General features: G+C 44.9%; 1 protein-coding gene across 3 annotated transcripts; it reads left to right on the top strand.

Annotated features, from left to right (window-relative positions):
* The first annotated feature begins 10,264 nt into the window (after positions 1-10,264).
* Positions 10,265-16,430, top strand: LOC128782118 (serine/threonine-protein kinase PAK 1-like). Of its 3 annotated transcripts, XR_008428652.1 has the most exons (5): positions 10,270-11,151; positions 11,989-12,088; positions 12,535-12,731; positions 14,874-15,010; positions 16,371-16,430. XR_008428652.1 is itself a non-coding variant. In XM_053932279.1 (4 exons), the coding sequence occupies exons 1-4, from the start codon at positions 10,996-10,998 to the stop codon at positions 13,057-13,059; spliced, it is 648 nt and encodes a 215-aa protein (XP_053788254.1). In that variant the 5' UTR covers positions 10,265-10,995; the 3' UTR covers positions 13,060-13,236. The 3 variants fall into 3 exon arrangements, 2 of the variants coding, with proteins under 2 accessions (XP_053788254.1, XP_053788255.1); XM_053932279.1 differs by lacking the exons at positions 14,874-15,010; positions 16,371-16,430 and adding an exon at positions 12,865-13,236 and having other exon boundaries at positions 10,265-11,151; XM_053932280.1 differs by lacking the exon at positions 16,371-16,430 and having other exon boundaries at positions 14,874-16,362.
* Positions 16,431-16,764: the final 334 nt, after the last annotated feature.

Below are 16,764 nucleotides of genomic sequence, written 5' to 3'. Positions count from 1 at the left end.
GTTTCCTGTTTGATTCAGCTGTGTTCCCCGAGGTAAAATAATCTGCCATACCCAAATAACTGTTCATAATTAGAAGTTTGCGTTCCTCATAAAGCCTCAAGGGAATCTGGATATTTGAGGCAGAATAAAGCTTAGTACTGTTCTCCAGTTTATTAAAGCTAAATGCAACTACAAAAAGCCAGAAAATAATTTGCACAACAATTCTCTGTGGCAGTTTTTGCATTCTCCTCAGTCTCCTCCCAAAACATCTCCTTGACACAAGATTCTGGAGCTAAACGTTTTGTATTGTCTTCTCTCTGCTTCCCCAAAACCTTCGCAGTTGCAAGAATAAGGAAAGGAGCATGCTGTAAGAACAGGGAATAGCACATATTGAAGTTGACAGTGCTTATTCTCTAAGTGGCTCTTAAGATGTAAAGAATCTGAACATTATCAAAAATAAGTGATTTATATTAATGTCTGTGATTCCACCAAGAGCCACTAGCATTATCTGTGATCTGCCTTTCCACATTCTCCACTGCATTTAATGGAATGAAACCTAAAAGATGTGGAGAGTAATGATCTTTAGTTAATAAGGAAGTGACCTGTGGAAGGACCAGATTGGATGGTGCATCTGTTCTAGTGATGGCATCTTCATTACAAATTCTTTTTTGAGAACTGACATCTTGCCTGAAACAAAAACCCCAGACAAGGAGTAGGCGAGGATTCCTTACGAAAGTTTCTAATCTGCTGTTGACCCCTAGTAGGGAGAGTTCTAATATAAGTCACAATAGCAAAAGTAACAATTCTTTTGGAAAGACCACCAGCAACCTCTTCCAAGGATTTTGTAATAAACAGTTTTTATATGCACAATGGCAGCAGTGCTAATAACTTTTCTAATTTCCTGATCGCTTCTACGAGCTGGAACCACAGCTGGAGAGCAGCTGGAGAGCAGTTGCTGCAGCTTTGGGACCATATTCCTTTGGAATGGAAAAACTCAACTAATTAAGCATGTCAGATAATGAGATAGAGGTAGTTATTATTTCATGAATTGCATTCTGGTTTTATGGTAGAGTAGGAGGTATCAACATACACTGTATCATTACAGTACTGTCATTTGTAGCTTGTGGAAGAACAGGTACACAGAGAACTAAATGTATTCTTCCTTTTGATTTTTCCTAGCTGACATTGTTGAAACATCAGCTCTAACCACTAGAACCAGCAGCATGCCTACAATACCAAGATAAGGAAGAAGGTGGCACAACAAACTAACTCCTGAAGCTCTTAGTCATGCTAGCTCTTAGCTAGCAGTGGGGGAAAAAAAAAAAAAAGGGACTTACGTTTGTTTCAGTGTTTCCTTGTTGTAAAAAATGTCAATAAGGTTATCCACCAGTCTTTTTTTGACTGAATTCTTTTTTCTACAGTAATGTGCAGATATTTGAAAGTGTGGTAAAGTTCTAAACTAAGTTTAAAGCAATGCACCACATGTAAGTTGTTTGTGGGTTTAAAATAGCACAGCAGACAGTTTACATTTAAAGCATTCTCAATCCAGTAAATGTATGAAAGAAACCAGTTTAATGTTAATTAATCATTCTTGCAGTTTGATTCAAATAAATAATTTCAGAATAGATATCTCCAAATATGTTGGGAGATTCCGTAATTGTTTGGTGAACTTCTGTATGCAGAGTACAAGAGAGAAGGATGTAGTTAATTACAAAGAATTAGCTGGAGAAGGCTAGTTTTTTAATTCTAGTTTAAATACAGAAGGGAAAGAAGCATGAGACCTTTTTGAGTGTGGATTGGTCAAGTGGTATTTCAAGTTTCAATTTTTTTTCCCATAAAAATACTCACACTTTGACAAGCTGAAACAGTCTTTCAAAGGCCTGTGGCCAAATGGTATTCTAATAGTTCACTAACTTGTTGTAAGATTTCTACTTCTTTTGTAAAAAATACAAAATAATTACCAGTACAACTTGCTTCATCTTTCCATGTGGTTTTCAATTTTTCTTTCCATACGTCATCTTTCAAGTTCATGTCTTTCTTCTGTACTACTGTTGTTTTGGTTTATTGGGTTTTTCCTTAGTCATTAACATACTGTAATGTAGGGCTGTTACAAATTCAGTCTGCTCACTGTCAGCAATGTTGCTCATTCTTAGGTTAAACCGAGAGCTTTTTCTGCTTCTGAGCTTCTGCTTGGTTTCTCATGTCCTCTCAGGTTGTTCTCATAGTTCAGACTATCCCATGTGTTTGTTAACTCTGGCACAACATCGCTAGAAATTTAAGTTAGACCTGAAACAGGCTACTGCAGGACCTGGTGCAGTCAATAAAAAAGCTGCCAAGGATATGAATGGCTGTGAAAGAGGAGATGAAAAAGGTAGCCAGAGATTTAAAAGAAGAGGGATATTCAGGCATTAAAAAAACCAAACAAACATTCAAATATATATATATATATATATATATATATATATATATATATATATATATATATATATATAAAATATGTTTTCATCTTGAATCCAATACTGAAGACTCATTTGCACCAAGTAGTGTTCTTTAAAGTCATCTCTCTCTCTCTCTCTTTTTTTTTTTTCCTTGGGAGCCATTTATTACTTGTTTAGCACTCTAATTTATATAAAAAGAGTAAAGATAAGCTTTTGTATTGATCTTGCCTGAAGTGGCTCTGCAGTTACTCTGCAGTCTCCTGGCGCTTTCCCAGTGCCTCTGGGACACCTGGGATGCATCTATTTACTGTTTAAGGCAACCGTTAAAGTTTGGGTTTGGTTCACATCTACTGGTGGAGAGAAGGTGCTGAGTAACATAGCTAAAACAAGATAGTATCTCTGAATTTGGAAGATCATAAGGACCTCCTTGCTTTAATTGCAAGTGAGGATAAGTACAGCATGGAGCTAAGATCTAGATCCAAGCTGGAGAGAAGCTGAGTTTCACAATGGTTCCTGCTTGTTGTGTTCATTAAAATAGATTTCTCTGTCTTTCCTTGCCCTGCCTGTAGTCTGTGACTCCTGCTGCAGCTGAGCTTTTATACTCTGTTTTGCTGGATTACAGGTAATTAGTACCAAATACAGAAGGGGTGAATCTGGCTGATACACTGCTTCTGGAGGTCTTAAATTAGAGGAAAAAAATCAGCTGTCTACTATTTGGTGGTGATCCAAGGCCTAAATGAAGTGTAATGTGAGAAGTGGCCTACTGTGTCAGGCAAAACAAGCAGACCTTCTTAGAGAGGTGTGGTGAAAGCTTAAAAAATGCCTGCTAAAGGTTCCTCAGGATGTATCAGGTGTAGAAAAGGGTGCCAGATCCAACTGGGAAGTAATGTCTGGGAGGTAGTCCAAATAATTTGATCCTGGTAGTTTCTTGTGAGGAATATTTTCTGTGATACAGCTCCAGTATTTGATATAGGTCTCCTGGGATGCACAACAGCCTACCTGGCTGCTGGCCTTCAGCACATGAGAAGGTTCTGTCTGGGAGATGACACTCAGATTCTTCTCATTCTTCTCAGGGCCTGGCAGACGTGTCCTGCTGATGTTCTCCTCCACGTTGGGCAAAGGCATTTCTGGGTCCTTCTTGCCCAGGGGAACTGCCACAGGCACGCTCTGTGCCTGGTCCTGTGTGGCAGCTGACTGCTGGCTGGGCCTTTGGATCCCAGTGGAGACCACACGGGAGACTCGTACAGGAATACGGCTCCTGTGCACTGTGTATGTGCCATGGGATGAGGTGCGGCACAGAGCAGCCCCCAAGCTCGGAGAGCTTGTGGCTCTTCCCTGCTCACTGCGGTTGCCCCAACAGCTGGGGATCATCTTCTCCTCCACTGGCATCTCTGTGGTCCTCTCCTGCAGGACTGGTCCAGGAGATGACCAAAAATGGCAGGAAAACTTCTTGAGACAGAACTTATATTAGTGTGTCCACGGTGAAACCACCCCCTTGTGAATCCCCCGTTACGGGGAAGGAAGCAGCCAAGACTCGTAAATGTTTGTGATCAAAAGGAACCGCAAAAGTGACAGAGTCTGCAAGACCTCGCCAAATTTTATTAATAACCTACACACTTGGCATGTAAAGTGCTGTATTAGTCCATAGCCTTCCCTATACACACAAGGCAGAAGGTTTGGGAGAAATGGCAGGGTGAAAGGGAAAGGAGAAAAGAAAACATGAATTAAAGAGAGGGAGAGAAAGAGAAAGGGGGAAAAAAAGTGCATGAGAGACTGCTAGCCCTGGTTCTAAACTACACACTTGGCATGGAAATTGCTACGTCAGTCCCTAGCCTACCCTATGTACACATGGCAGAGGGTTTGGGAGAAAGGGGTATGGTGAAAGAGGTGGGAGAAAAGGAGAGGTGAGTTAAAGAGAGGGAGGGAGAGAGAGAGAAAAGGGGAGAGAAAGAGAGATCAGCAGTACTGGTTCCGCATCAATCCAGATGATGAGATGTCATTCCTGGTTCCATTGTTGATGCAGACGATGAGATAGATGTCCACGGTCCTGGGAGCACTGCCCAGGATTCAATGGGGTTCCTTTTTATGGATGGGTTTCCCTGCTCGGAAGCCAGGTTTCTTGCTTTGTATGCCAATTAGTTGTCATGCACAGTCCATTTTTTCAGACCTTTCTGGAAATGGGTCAGAGGCTTTGTGGTAGGTTCTTGCATGGTCTTGACTCTGCTCTACAGCCCGTGCTCACATCTTGGCTTCATTCCTGCCCTTTTGCTGTACTGCATTGTGTTTACCTCCAGTGACTAAACAAGGATGTTTGTCCCAGAGGAGTGGTGTCCTGCCTCGGCATGGTCCCCTTCTCCAGTCACAACTTGTTCTTTCTCATGTGCAGTTATTACCAACAGTGCTGGGTTCCTCCCAGCATCTCTGGCATGTTTTTACCAGGAGTCCTTGGCGCCCTCCACAGCCACGCGGCTATCAGCGTTTGAGACACACACGCTGGCCTCTTCTCCTCTGGCATTCTCCACCTGTGTTGCTCCCGTGGGATGCTGAGCAGGCTCAGGGCCAGCCAGCATCTCTGGGGCCTGACCCAGTGCTGGCAGTGGGGCCTTCCTCAGAGCCCCGAGTGCCTGCCTGAAGTGGGCTGGAGGACGGCCTGAGCCCTGCTGAGGCCATGGGCTGCCCTCTGGCAGCCCTGCACTGGCACCTTGCCAAAGGCCTATGCCTCACAAGGGGTGAGCCCCTCTCATGCAGCAGTACTGGAAGCTTTGCCCTCTCTCCCTTTGCACCTTGGCATGGTGTGTCTTGTCTTCCCTTTTGGACAGTCCTTTGTCACCTCCTGCTTAGGACAGTCGTGGACTCTGTAACCTTCCCTTGCTACAGCTCTTGCTTGAGATTCCCCTTTACAGGTGTAGAAAATATAATGACAGAACTCCAGGATGAGGCCTGGAACTGAACTTTATTGGCAGGACAGGTATAAATACGATCCTTCCAATGCACTTCTAAGCAGAAGAATTTGGGAGAATAAGTTTTAGCAAGTATTTAAAGAGGCAAAGCATTTATGAATATTTTGAAGTGAACTTCCTGAAAAGAGACAATTCTTTTGAGGTGACTCTTCCCTGGTTAAACTAACTGCAATGTAGTTTCATTGTCTGAATACTTTCTTGCTTTTGAGACCAATTTGTGTGGCTCCTCTGTGTTAGTTTTAGCTGTGTTCATTGTTTGAACAAGCTGAAAACTCCAGGTATGTCCACTTTTGAGAAATGTTCCAGGGAACAGTTCAATGTGGCTGGCTTTTAAATGTGTCTTATCTTTTACTTACATTTCGCTCAAAATAGTAATGGCATTTAATTTTACAAGTCTCTGAACACATCTTCAAAAATTTGGTATGTTTCCTTTTTTTTTTTTAATATTTAGAAAATATATACTGAGTTAGTCTTTATTTTGTGTTTCTGCCTTATAAAATTACTTCAACAGAATATAACTGGAGTGGCGGCATGGTCTTACAGAAAGAGACAATTTAATAGTGATTGCAGTACTAAGTGATTTGTTTGGGAGAAGCTTATCTACAAATGAGACCTCCATCTTGATTCATAGGTATATCAGAAGAAAAAAAAATTCTGAAGAAACATATCCATTGGATTATATGAGATGCTGGTAAATATGGGGTTTAATTCTATGATGTGTACTAGCCTAGTTTTAGGAGAGAACTGTAATCAAGACGCTATTTCCACTTAATAGCTCTCTCTACTGGGAGGGTTTTCCTGAAAATGTCTGAATTTCCTCTTTCTTAATATTTTACATGTAAATTTAATTCTAATTTTATCTGATACCAATGAAACAAATTGATCTGAGCGAATGTCGATTAAAAGGATAAATTTTCTTACCCAAATAATATTGTTACTTAATTCTTAATCAATTAATCAGTCTTTAAAAATCTTCCTACATTTCTATTGAACATCCTATTTAATCTTCCTTAGGATCTGTTTCCAACGTAAATTAAAAAAAAGGATTTTTCCTCACTTAAATTTTCTTTTTCTCTTCCCTATTAGCCTTCTGTTTTCAGGTTCTAATCAGCTTTCAGGAAGCTTCTGTAAGCAGACATGATCGCTAGGTGGTGATGTTCTACCAGAGAAAAGCTTAAACTGTGGGAACTACAGATTCATGAATAAAGGATGAAAAAGGCCAGAGAATGTAGAGATTACAATTATTTAGTTATTGTAGGTTTTTTTTTTTTTTTTTTTACATTTTTGCAAAATTTGTAAATTCAGGGGGAGAAAAGGCATCTTTTCTGGTTGACTTCTTTCAAATTTATGAATTATTTGATATGGACTGTTGCAGTATGTTGCAACTGGGTTCCTCGTGTCAGGGAGGGTGCAGCTGCCGGCACCGGCCATGGGAACAAACGAGACGGATCGTCGTTTCAGAAAGCTTGAGAATCCATTTATTACCCCTGAGAAGGAGGGATGGGATGGAGAGAAAAGACCAGGCTAAGGCAGGACCGTGGGGTTTTTCTAGGGTATCGCGGGGTGGAGTTCGGGTTCGTGTCAAGGGAGGGAGCAACATAAGAGGGGTAGGATCAAATTCCTGTCTCTTAGGAACAGGGGCATTTCCACAGATAAGCACATCCCGAGGATGGTGCAGGAAAAGAGAATTCCATGGAAGGAGGGAGAATGTTAGAACGAGGAGCTGCAAGGCATCTGCAGGCCTAGAAGCAGGGAAAGAGTCCTTGGGAGGAAGTGGAGCGGTCATTGCTGCAGTCATCCTTCAGAACAGGAAACTGGCTATGAACTCGAGTAAAACCAGCCTTTGGTTTTGACCATGTGGTTTCACAAGTGGACACCCAAACCAGTTCAGTTGAAGAGCTCTGCATGTGGCTGACAGCAGCTTCCTAAGGGCTTGCATTTGAAATGGGATCTCAGGGCAATCTCTGCCAGCCACCTTCCTGACACAAACTCGTTTCTTGTCCCGGATTTACACAGGCTCTGTCACTGAACCTGCTGCAGCAGCAGCGGCGCCATCCCAAGGAGCCTTTGCTCCCCAGCCGGAGAAGTGGAGCCGGGGCACTTGGTTCACCTCCCGTGCTGACCCAGCTGCTGCTCAGCAACAGGAGATCGACGATGCCTCCCTGGAGCAACAGAGTACGTCTGGTGCCTTTCTTACCTGAGGGACAGTGTCATGTGTGCACGTGTCAGCACAGCTCTACCAGATGGTCCTCTTCAGTTTGGTGTCACAGGGACATTTAGGACTCCCTGCAGGAAGTGCTGGCAATGCTCTGAGGCAGCGAGAGAGCACTCTGGGTGTTCCTGCTACCTCTGAGGGCAGCTTGGACTGGCTGGAGTTTGCCTGGGCTTCTCTGTGCCAAAGGCAGAAGCAGGGATTGCTCCTGGATCAGCAGAAGGATGTGACCGCTTGAGTCCTAGCCATTGGCACAACCCCTGCTCAGAGCAGTCTCTAGGAGAAGACATCAAGCCCTTTGTGATTCTGCAGCACAGGGCATTTATTCTGCTTCTTGCCCATAACAGCTGCCAGTGCTGTGCTCTCAGATAAGACCTGGTAGGGTTGAGAACACAGCCTAGTTGATGCTGTGTCTGTCATCACCTGTTGGGACAAAAAGGCTCGCTCTGGCTTCTTCCCATCAGTGCCTGTCAGTGCTCATCTTGGGCTTTGCCAGCCTTGTTGTGGTAGCTGCCCTGGCCCTGAGGGCTGGTGGGACTGCAGAGGCTGGAGCCTTCCTTAGCCGGGAGAGTCCCGATGCCGCCCAGCCACTGCAGCGCGGAGCTGCCTGAGCCAGCAGCCCTTTGCCTGGGACGGTTTCTGCGTCGCATGGCCTGGGCCCACGAGAGGGTCAGCATCTCCTCTGGGCAGCTGTCTGTGTCACACTGGCACCTGAGGAGCACTGCTGTCCTCTCTGCCCTTGCCTGCCGTGCCGAGTTGGGAAGATGGGGACGTGTGTGGTGCCGAGAGGGCGAGTCCAATGGGAGTGACTGATGCCTGCTGTCAGGGTGAAGAGAAGCAGTGTGGTTCTTCATGTGGGGCACAGGCAAGGGCATCTTTGAACTCACCCTGCTCATAAAGAGTGAGGGTCCTGGTCCTGAAAGCCCCATTGGGATTGGTTAGAGCATGAGCTGCTCTGGTTTACAAACACAGAGGCATTCTTCTGGCAAACTGCTGCAAGGTGGAGAAGATGGGAACACTTGGCAATATTCCTCCTGTTCTGAACTTGGCATCTGTTCAGAGGAATTGATTCTAGACATCAAGGTGCATTTCATCTTAGCAAGTAGGAAACCTTTTGTTGAATCTCACAGTGTTTATTCCCAAGAAAGCAAAGGCTCTCTTATTTCCAGCTCTCCTTAATGTTTTTAGATGACAAACTTACTTGCCTTAGTAGCTGTTCTCTTCGGGTCTCTGAATGTTTCTCCCTGTACTTCCCTGTGTATCTGCTCTCAAGAGCTCTCTCTCTTCAAAGGACTCTAGAAAATCAGTCTCTGTGCCAGCCACTTGTGCTGCGGAGCTGCCTTTCTTCTTGTTGTTGTTCCTGTTGTTGTTCTTGTCGTCAGCCAGCTGACCACAAAGGGCTCAGAGCTCCAGACAGTGGGGCTGCCTTTTGTATCTCCTGGAAGCTGGGATCTCTGCATTAAAGTGAGCATCTTGCATTTTCTTTCCCTCAGGGAGAACAGTGAAGATGGAAAATCCCATTATAAAATACATTGAACTGGAAAATATTGGCAGTGTGTGAGTCCAACCAATGTTAATTTTACAAAACTATGCACCAGGTGTCTTGCTGGTAGAATATCCATCAAGTGTGAAGTCAGACAAGCTGCAAACATATTCAGACGCTGGGGTTAGATTGTCAGTGCTGATCAGAATTTGTAAGTGTGGTCAGAAGGCATTGCCAAAGACATGTCTATGCTTCCAGTGTCCTGCAGGTCTTAGGCATTTACAGCAGAGATCTCTGTGGGCTGGCTTTCACTGCAAGATCTAAATGGCTTCTCCTTCCTTTGCTACTATTTTGTTTCTAGGACTTTTGGAGATGTTTGTAGAGCGCTCGACACTGCCACAGGAGGAGAGGTAAATGTCAACAGCTGCCACAGACTCTGCTGCACTCAAGGGCTCTCCCCTGTGTTTTGATAAGCTGGGGCTGGAGCTTTGCGTAGAGCTGTGCTGAAAAGGCACAAGAAGCACAGACTGGTGCCAGTGTGCAAATTGCAGCTGGGACAGTCTTTGTCCTTCTCAGCTGCCAGAAGGAAGGCACAGAGGGCAGCGGTTCCTTTCAGAGAAGGACGCGCTCACTCGCCCTCCATTGCTAAAACAAAGGTGGTGCCTTTGAGCATCTCACTGCTCTTTGGAGCTACAGCTTCAGAATTCTCACTTCTGGTTGCCAGCAAATGCATCTGAAAGTTACTGGTAGTTCCTTAGCCACCTGCAGTGCTGCACTTGGGAACTGCACGTAGGGAGAGATCTGCATGGTGTCCCTAAAAGCCCTAAGCCCTGCCCATAGCCCAAGATGTATCCACAGAGTATTAAGGCATGGATTACTTCTTCTGAATCCCATACAAAGCAGCAGGGAGTGTGCTCAGAGCTTTGTGGGTGATAGTTGAGACATCACTGTTACCAAATGGTCAAGGCAAAATGTCAGCGGCCACATGTCCTGTAACTGGCCCCAAGGAGCAGAGAAATGGGCTGTTGGAACTCTGTTCCCATTCCAATGTCTAATCACAAGGCAGTTTGGCACAGTTTGGCTGTGTTATTCCAAAATCACTCACTCCATGTGAGAAATTGTTCTCACTCCACCAGCTTTTAATGTTACTGATTTTCAACATCATTTTAAGTGGCCATAAAGAAAATAAATCTTCAAGGACTGATCAGGAAGGAAGTAACCTTTAATGAACTCCTGGTCATGAAAATGAATAAGCACCCAAACATTGTGAATTATTTAAAGAGGTGAGTGGTTGTTGTTTTGTTGTCCCAGCAATGTTTGTTTACATACTGCAAGCATGCAAAGTTAAAAACCCACTTTGGTCATTGGCAGAAAATAGAGCTGGTAATTATTGGTTAATTATTATTTCTCTACTTCTCTCCAGTGGATGGGAAGAGAGTGCATTTGGTCTGCATTAAACCACCCTGGCAAATGCAGTTTGAAAATTTTTCAAAACCCTGGATCAGCCCTATCTTACTAATTCAATACCCTGTAAGTTCACTGCCTCCACATTGTTTTGAGGCTTGAGTTTTTCAAATTTTTCTCAGCACCTTTTAACTCTGATAAACCATCCTAGAGAGGATTTCCCTTGGATTGTTGTCCCTTTTCCATTGCTTTGCATGCCAGGAAGATAAGCTGTTTATTTCCAGAAATAGCATGTGTGACACGTCTTTTATCTAGGCTGTTACTAAACTGCACTTTTTGCTTGCTGGCCATCTAAGACATCTCCTTTTTCACAGCTGTACCTTTCTCCTTGAGACTGCACAGATTGCAAACAAGGCACAGCTGAGAGAGAATGTCTATTCCTTTTATTCTGTCCTTGTCACAAAGGCACCCGGAAACAACCCTTGGTGTTTTCCAACAGCAACGTTGTTGTTTTCAAACATGCACGTTCATCTCCACCCCTTGTTTCCTTCTTTCAGCTACCTTTTGGATGAGCAGCTCTGGCTGGTCATGGAGTACATGGACAGAGGCACTCTGAGCGATGTCATCAGCGAGACTCACATGTCTGAAAGAGAGATGGCAGCCATCAGTCGGGAGGTCAGCAATCCCACCTGTGCTGCCCAGGGCTTGGGCAGGATTGTCTGGGGAACAGGGCTCAGACCTGGAGAGATTTCATGTGCCAAGCTTTGTTTCTGTGTTGCTGGTATGCTATGGGCAAGCAAAAGCATCTCAAGTGAAATGCCTGCCAGTGCCCCTGCACTCACTGTACTCTGTTCCTGTACTCTTACCTTCTGCTGTTGCATTCTCACTCTCTCTTGTGTATTTGTATTTGCTGTTCTCCACCTTGCCTCTCTAAACATTTGCCTCGAGCCTGTCTGCACTGCATTCCTTGCTTGTAAAAGCAAAGGTGCTGGTGGCAGGATTTGAAACTAATGGCAAAGAAAAAGAGACTCATTTCACACAGTCCTTAGCTGAAAAGGACAGTAGTCACACAACACAGTGTTTGCTTCAGGCAGGGAACTGATATGATACTTCCAAGCCCGTGCTGAGGCCACCAATTGTCATGCACCTTTGTCATGCCGCCTCCCACCCCAAAGTGATCCACTTCACACCAAAGGGAGGGACTTTTTCTTTCTTGGCAAACCCTAGTTTGGAGAGAGCACATCCACAGCAGCAGCAGCCATCCTGGCTGGTTTGCAGGGGACAGTCTACAACAACAGCAGGTGCTGTTGCTTTTTCAAAAGCTGACATGTCTTTCCTTAGAAAGGTCCTGCTCTGCAAGTGGTGGAGCAGCAAGCTCTTCCTCTCAATGGCACTGTGTTCTGCCATTACTTGCCATTCCCCTGCAGAGGCAATCTTTAGAGCTGTTTCCTTTCTTGTGTGGTGAAATCACATCACTAATTTTTGCCCTCCTGTTTCTGTTTTCTCTCTCAGTGCCTGCAAGGCCTGGAATTTCTTCACTCGAACCTCGTGATCCACCGAGATGTGAAGAGCAGCAACATCCTTCTCAGAACCGACGGCTCTGTCAAGCTGGGTCAGTATATTCTTGGTCAGGTGCAGCATTCCAAGGATGTGGGCTGTGGGGCTGCTTTGAGTGACTGCCAGCTCCCCAAAAATGGTGCTGGTGGCAGTGCAGGGAACCCTGCCACAAACTGTGGGCACAGTTGCAACATGCACAGAAGTATGAAAGGAACAAGGAGTCAAGAGTGGCATTGCTCTGTGTGTGTCTATTCCAGAGGGAGGGAGCTACAAATCTAAAGCATCAGAAAAATAAAAGGCTGGAGGTAGTCTAAAAAATGACTTTTTTTTTTTTTTTTTAAGTGGCCAATTCCATATTTTCCTGTCTAAAGCCCTGAGGAAACAGAGCAGGGACAGATTTTCAGGAGACTCAACAGCACATTCTTAGACTGAGAGTGGGGAATTCTTTTGCTTGATTTCCTAACTTGAGCTGGCTTTCATGGTATGTTTTTTCCTCCACAGCTGACTCTGGCCTCTTTGCTCAGCTCACCCCTGAGCAGAGTCAACGGAGCTCAGTGGCCAGCACTTCTGGGTGGATGGCGCCTGAAGTGGTGACAGGTCAACCATATGGCCCCAAAGTGGACATATGGTCTGTTGGAATCGTGGGCATCGAAATGGTGGAACGAGAAGTTCCTTACCAGAATGAAACTCCTGTTTTGGTAAGGTGCAAATACTCACTGATCCCGCTGTCTTTCTCACCTGCCCCATGGTCAGTGTGCCATTGGACAAAATCCCATTGCCATCTGCTGGCACCACTTCCACCAAGGTCCCCTTCTAAAAATGTCCCTGCAGCACATCAGCATCTGCTGTCGATTTGGTTGCATCAGAAGGGAAGAGGAAGGTAACCAGTTCAGAAACGTAACCAGCTCAGAAACCTGCCATTTTGGCCTCCAGCCGTGCCTGACATTTTTCACTTGCTTTTTGAACAATGTTGGAGCTCTGTCTCTGAAGAAAAGGAATTTTTCAGTGGAATGGTTGGATGTGTGATAAATATCCTTCAAAATGGAGATTGAATCTTCCTAGTTTCAATTTTATAGAAAAAGAAAAAAGAAAAAAAGAAAATGGAAAAGGAAGAGGAAGAGAAAAGGGAAAAGAAAAAAAGAAAAAGTAAGAGAAAAAGGGAAAGGAAGAGGAAAAGGAAGAGAAAATAAAAAGAAAAAAAGGAAAAGGACAAGGGAGAAAAAGAAAGAAAAAGAAAAATGAAAAAAAAAGGAAAAGAAAAAGAAAAAGAAAAAGAGAAAAAGAAAAAGAAAAAGAAAAAGAAAAAGAAAAAGAAAAAGAAAAAGAAAAAAGAAAAAGAAAAAAAAAAAAAAAGAAAAAGAAAAAGAAAAAGAAAAAGAAAAAACAACCACCAAAGCAATGCCCCAGTAGTTTTGTGTAGGAGCGATGGTGGGTAGGACGGTCAGGGTGGACGGAGACGAGAGATCTTTGAAGCCAGGTCTTGGAACTTTTGGTTTATTGCAAAGGGCGTGGCTGCAGGGGCCCTGTTTGGAGCTGCCAGCCACAGCTCGGAGCAGACCCGAAAGAGGAGCCCAAAAGAGAGACCTGAAAGAGCGAGGAAGTTCTCGTTACAACCCAATAAATCTTCTTCTGTGCTGAAAATTCTAATTGTCACTAACCAATCTAGTACAAGATACAGATCCTATAGCATTTACCTACAGCCTATAGGAATCATTACATTACCATACTGTGTTACATTTTAAATCCTAAAAACTACTCTTTGGACCCTGAAGGGGATTACCATCAGCCAGCCATACCATTGTTTTCCAGTTGCTCAGTAACTAAGGCGAGTAACTATCTCAAAGCTTACTTTCATTTCAATCTCACGTATAGTTTCCATATTCTAAAAATCTTTTGCCAGGTAATCATATTTAGAAGGTTTTCCTGTTTCATCTTCCCCAACAGTTTTGCTTTCTTGTTCTTTTTTTTAACCACAGCACATCAATTTTCCTCCAAACTGTACCATCTTTTCCCAATCCTGTGGGTCTTCAGAACTTTCACACTTTCAAATAATCTGTCATGCGTGTGGGTGGCCTGGATAAGTTTAGGATGTGTTTTTCTCCGAGTGCAGTTAGAATTGTACACTAAACTCTTGGCTGTTTCTGGGTACTTTAACAAGTTGATGAGCTCGCAGCCAGGTGCCCGGGGCTGGGATCCAACATGGGCGGTTGACACTGGTTGAAACTTGCAGCTGAGAGACAGAGCTGCAGGTGGCTCCAGTGTGCCCAAACAGGCCTTTCCATCCCAATACATTTGTGCAGGCATCTTAAACTGTCTGTGTTGAATATGAGATTCCAAATGTTTGTTTCCTTACCTGAGGAATACCTGGCAGATTTCCTTTCTTGCCTTCCACGTACCGCTGTTTTCTAGAACAGGACAAGAAGCTTGATGAGTTTTGGTTTATGACCACTGTGCTTAAGGGACCAACAAGCACTGCAGAGATGCCTTTCATGTACTAATCCTTGGAAACAGTAGAGTTAGTTAGTATAGCAGAGTCCGTCTTCTCAAAAGCCCGTCAAGCTGGTGCGAATCCTCCAAGAAGGAAACATTTTTCCTTTGCTGATGTAGTTCCACTAACTAGGTCAGTCAATGAAATCAGCTGCCAAGGCAAGATCTGATGAATGCTGGAAAAGCTGTGGCTGCATTAGGGTTTGGGTTTTTGGTTGGTAAAGGAAAGTAATCTCTGGGTCTCTGCCAGGGCAGAAACTGCCCTGCAGAGTGGAGCTTAAACAATGGGATCTGAGAGAGCAGCTACAGGTAGGAAAGAAGCAGCTGGAGCCTTATGTTTCCTTTTTCCCCAGCACAACTCCTGATAGCCATACAAGGGACACCAAAGCTGCAGCAGCCCAACCGATTCTCGCCTTGCCTGTGTGACTTCCTGAGCTGCTGCCTGCAGACAGACGAGGCGCGGCGCTGGTCTGCCAAGGAGCTCCTGCAGGTAAAATGCAAAGGGGCTGCAGGTGAAAGAGTGTCTGAGGGATGGGCTCCTCCTCCACTGAGGTCCAAGGCATCAGATGAGCCCCCTTCCTCCTCACCTCCACTCCTGGTGCTTTTCAAATGAAAACAGTGAGGAATTCTAGTCTGGGCTGGGCTGGGCTGGGAGGGCCCTGTAAAGGTCATTTGGTCCAAGTGTCCTGCAATGAGCAGGGACATCTTTAAAGAGATCAGGTTGCTCAGAGCCTTTTCCCACCTGACCTGGAATACCTGCAGGGATGGGGCACCTACAAGCTCTTGGGACAACCTGTGCCAGTGTTGGACCATGCTCCGAGGAAACAAGTTCTTCCTTAGAACTAATCTGACTCAATCCCAATTTTGCTTAAAAATATTTGCCCACATTCTATTGTAATTGGCCATGTTAAAAAAAGATGTCCCCCATTTTCTTCAAAGCCACTCTGAAGTCTTGGAAAGTGGCAATAAAGTCCCCCTGGGGCCTGTTCTTCACAAAGCTGAATAACTCCACCTCTCTCCGCATTTCCTCAGAGGACAGGTGCTCTGTTTTCTGGCTGTTTCTGTCACCCTGTTTTGTAATTTGGTGGGTTGTTCCGTTTTATCTAATGGCAAAAGAACTGAAGTACAGCAATGCAGGGTACACAGCCATGAAATGGTGGTGGAGGAACCCAAGGAAGCCAGTCCTGGCAGAGCAGTCTGGAGAGATTTGGCTGTGGGCAGGAGGGGCTGTGGGGGGCTCACTGTGAGCCTCTGAGGGGCCCCGGTTTGTGCTCCCCACCCTTAGAGGTTTCTGGCACGCAGACAGTGGCAGCTGAGAGGCACTTGTCCCAGCCCCATCTGCTGCCTGGCACGCTCAGGCAGAGGGGAACTGGCCCAGGCTTACTGCCAGGCTGTGTGGCAGAGAGGGAACTGCAGCAGCCAGCGCCACTCGGCTGGCCCTTCTGGGAAGGAAGGTGCCATCCAGCACCGGAGGGGCAGGGCATGGAAAGGTAGACACTGCTCTGTCTCCTTGTGGAAATTAGCACGGTGCCTGTCTCTCAAAGACAGGGACCTATGTGGGTCATTGGAGTTTCCTGAAAGGAAGAAACCGCAGGGACAGAAAGCACCATTTCTAGAGCACTGGCAGGGCAAAAATCCCAGCTAGATGAAGACAACACAATAAAGAGATGAATGGGATTCTGGGCCAGGTTTGCCTGTGATGGCAAGGTCCTGCACATAAAGATGGAGGTGCAGATGGTCCCATTGGTCCTCTTTCTGCATCTTTCTAGGAGCCAGAGGAATCCTCTGAAATACTGAGCTTGGAATGTCACGGTTCATTGGTTTTTGTTGGTTTCTTTTCCTTTGGGCAGCATCCATTTGTAACACTTGCTGAGCCTGCGTCCAGCCTGGTGCCACAGTGAAGAAGAGGAAGGAGACAAGAATGTGATAATCACATCAGGACCATTACCATTGACTTAGAGTAGGACTGTAGATTAGGGTTAGGGGTTAGGATTAGGGTTAGGGTTAGGATTAGGGTTAGGCTTAGGGTTAGGTTTAGGCTTAGGCTTAGGCTTAGGTTTAGGCTTAGGCTTAGGCTTAGCCTTAGGTAGGATTGTCTAATCGGACTTGGAACAGTAGGATTGGAAATGAATAAAGTTTCTGAAACCACAACTCACCTTGAAGATTCCCTTCTTCCTCACTCTGTGAATAACCTCGACATTTCCTTCTGAATTGTCAGTTTCCAGAAGGTGGAAAGTGACACTT

The sequence above is a fragment of the Vidua chalybeata genome, chromosome Z (assembly GCF_026979565.1).
Source record: "Vidua chalybeata isolate OUT-0048 chromosome Z, bVidCha1 merged haplotype, whole genome shotgun sequence".
NCBI lineage: Eukaryota > Metazoa > Chordata > Aves > Passeriformes > Viduidae > Vidua > Vidua chalybeata.
This window is presented reverse-complemented; position numbering and strand designations above follow the sequence as displayed.

What these genes read in the sequence shown, in the direction of transcription:
- LOC128782118 (XM_053932279.1), top strand. Translation starts at nt 10,996, where the DNA reads ATGCACGTTCATCTCCACCCCTTGTTTCCTTCTTTCAGCTACCTTTTG. An exon ending in CGACGGCTCTGTCAAGCTGG is followed by an intron (nt 12,089 to 12,534) that starts GTCAGTATATTC and finishes TTTCCTCCACAG; the next exon opens with CTGACTCTGGCCTCTTTGCT. An exon ending in AGAATGAAACTCCTGTTTTG is followed by an intron (nt 12,732 to 12,864) that starts GTAAGGTGCAAA and finishes ATGTCCCTGCAG; the next exon opens with CACATCAGCATCTGCTGTCG.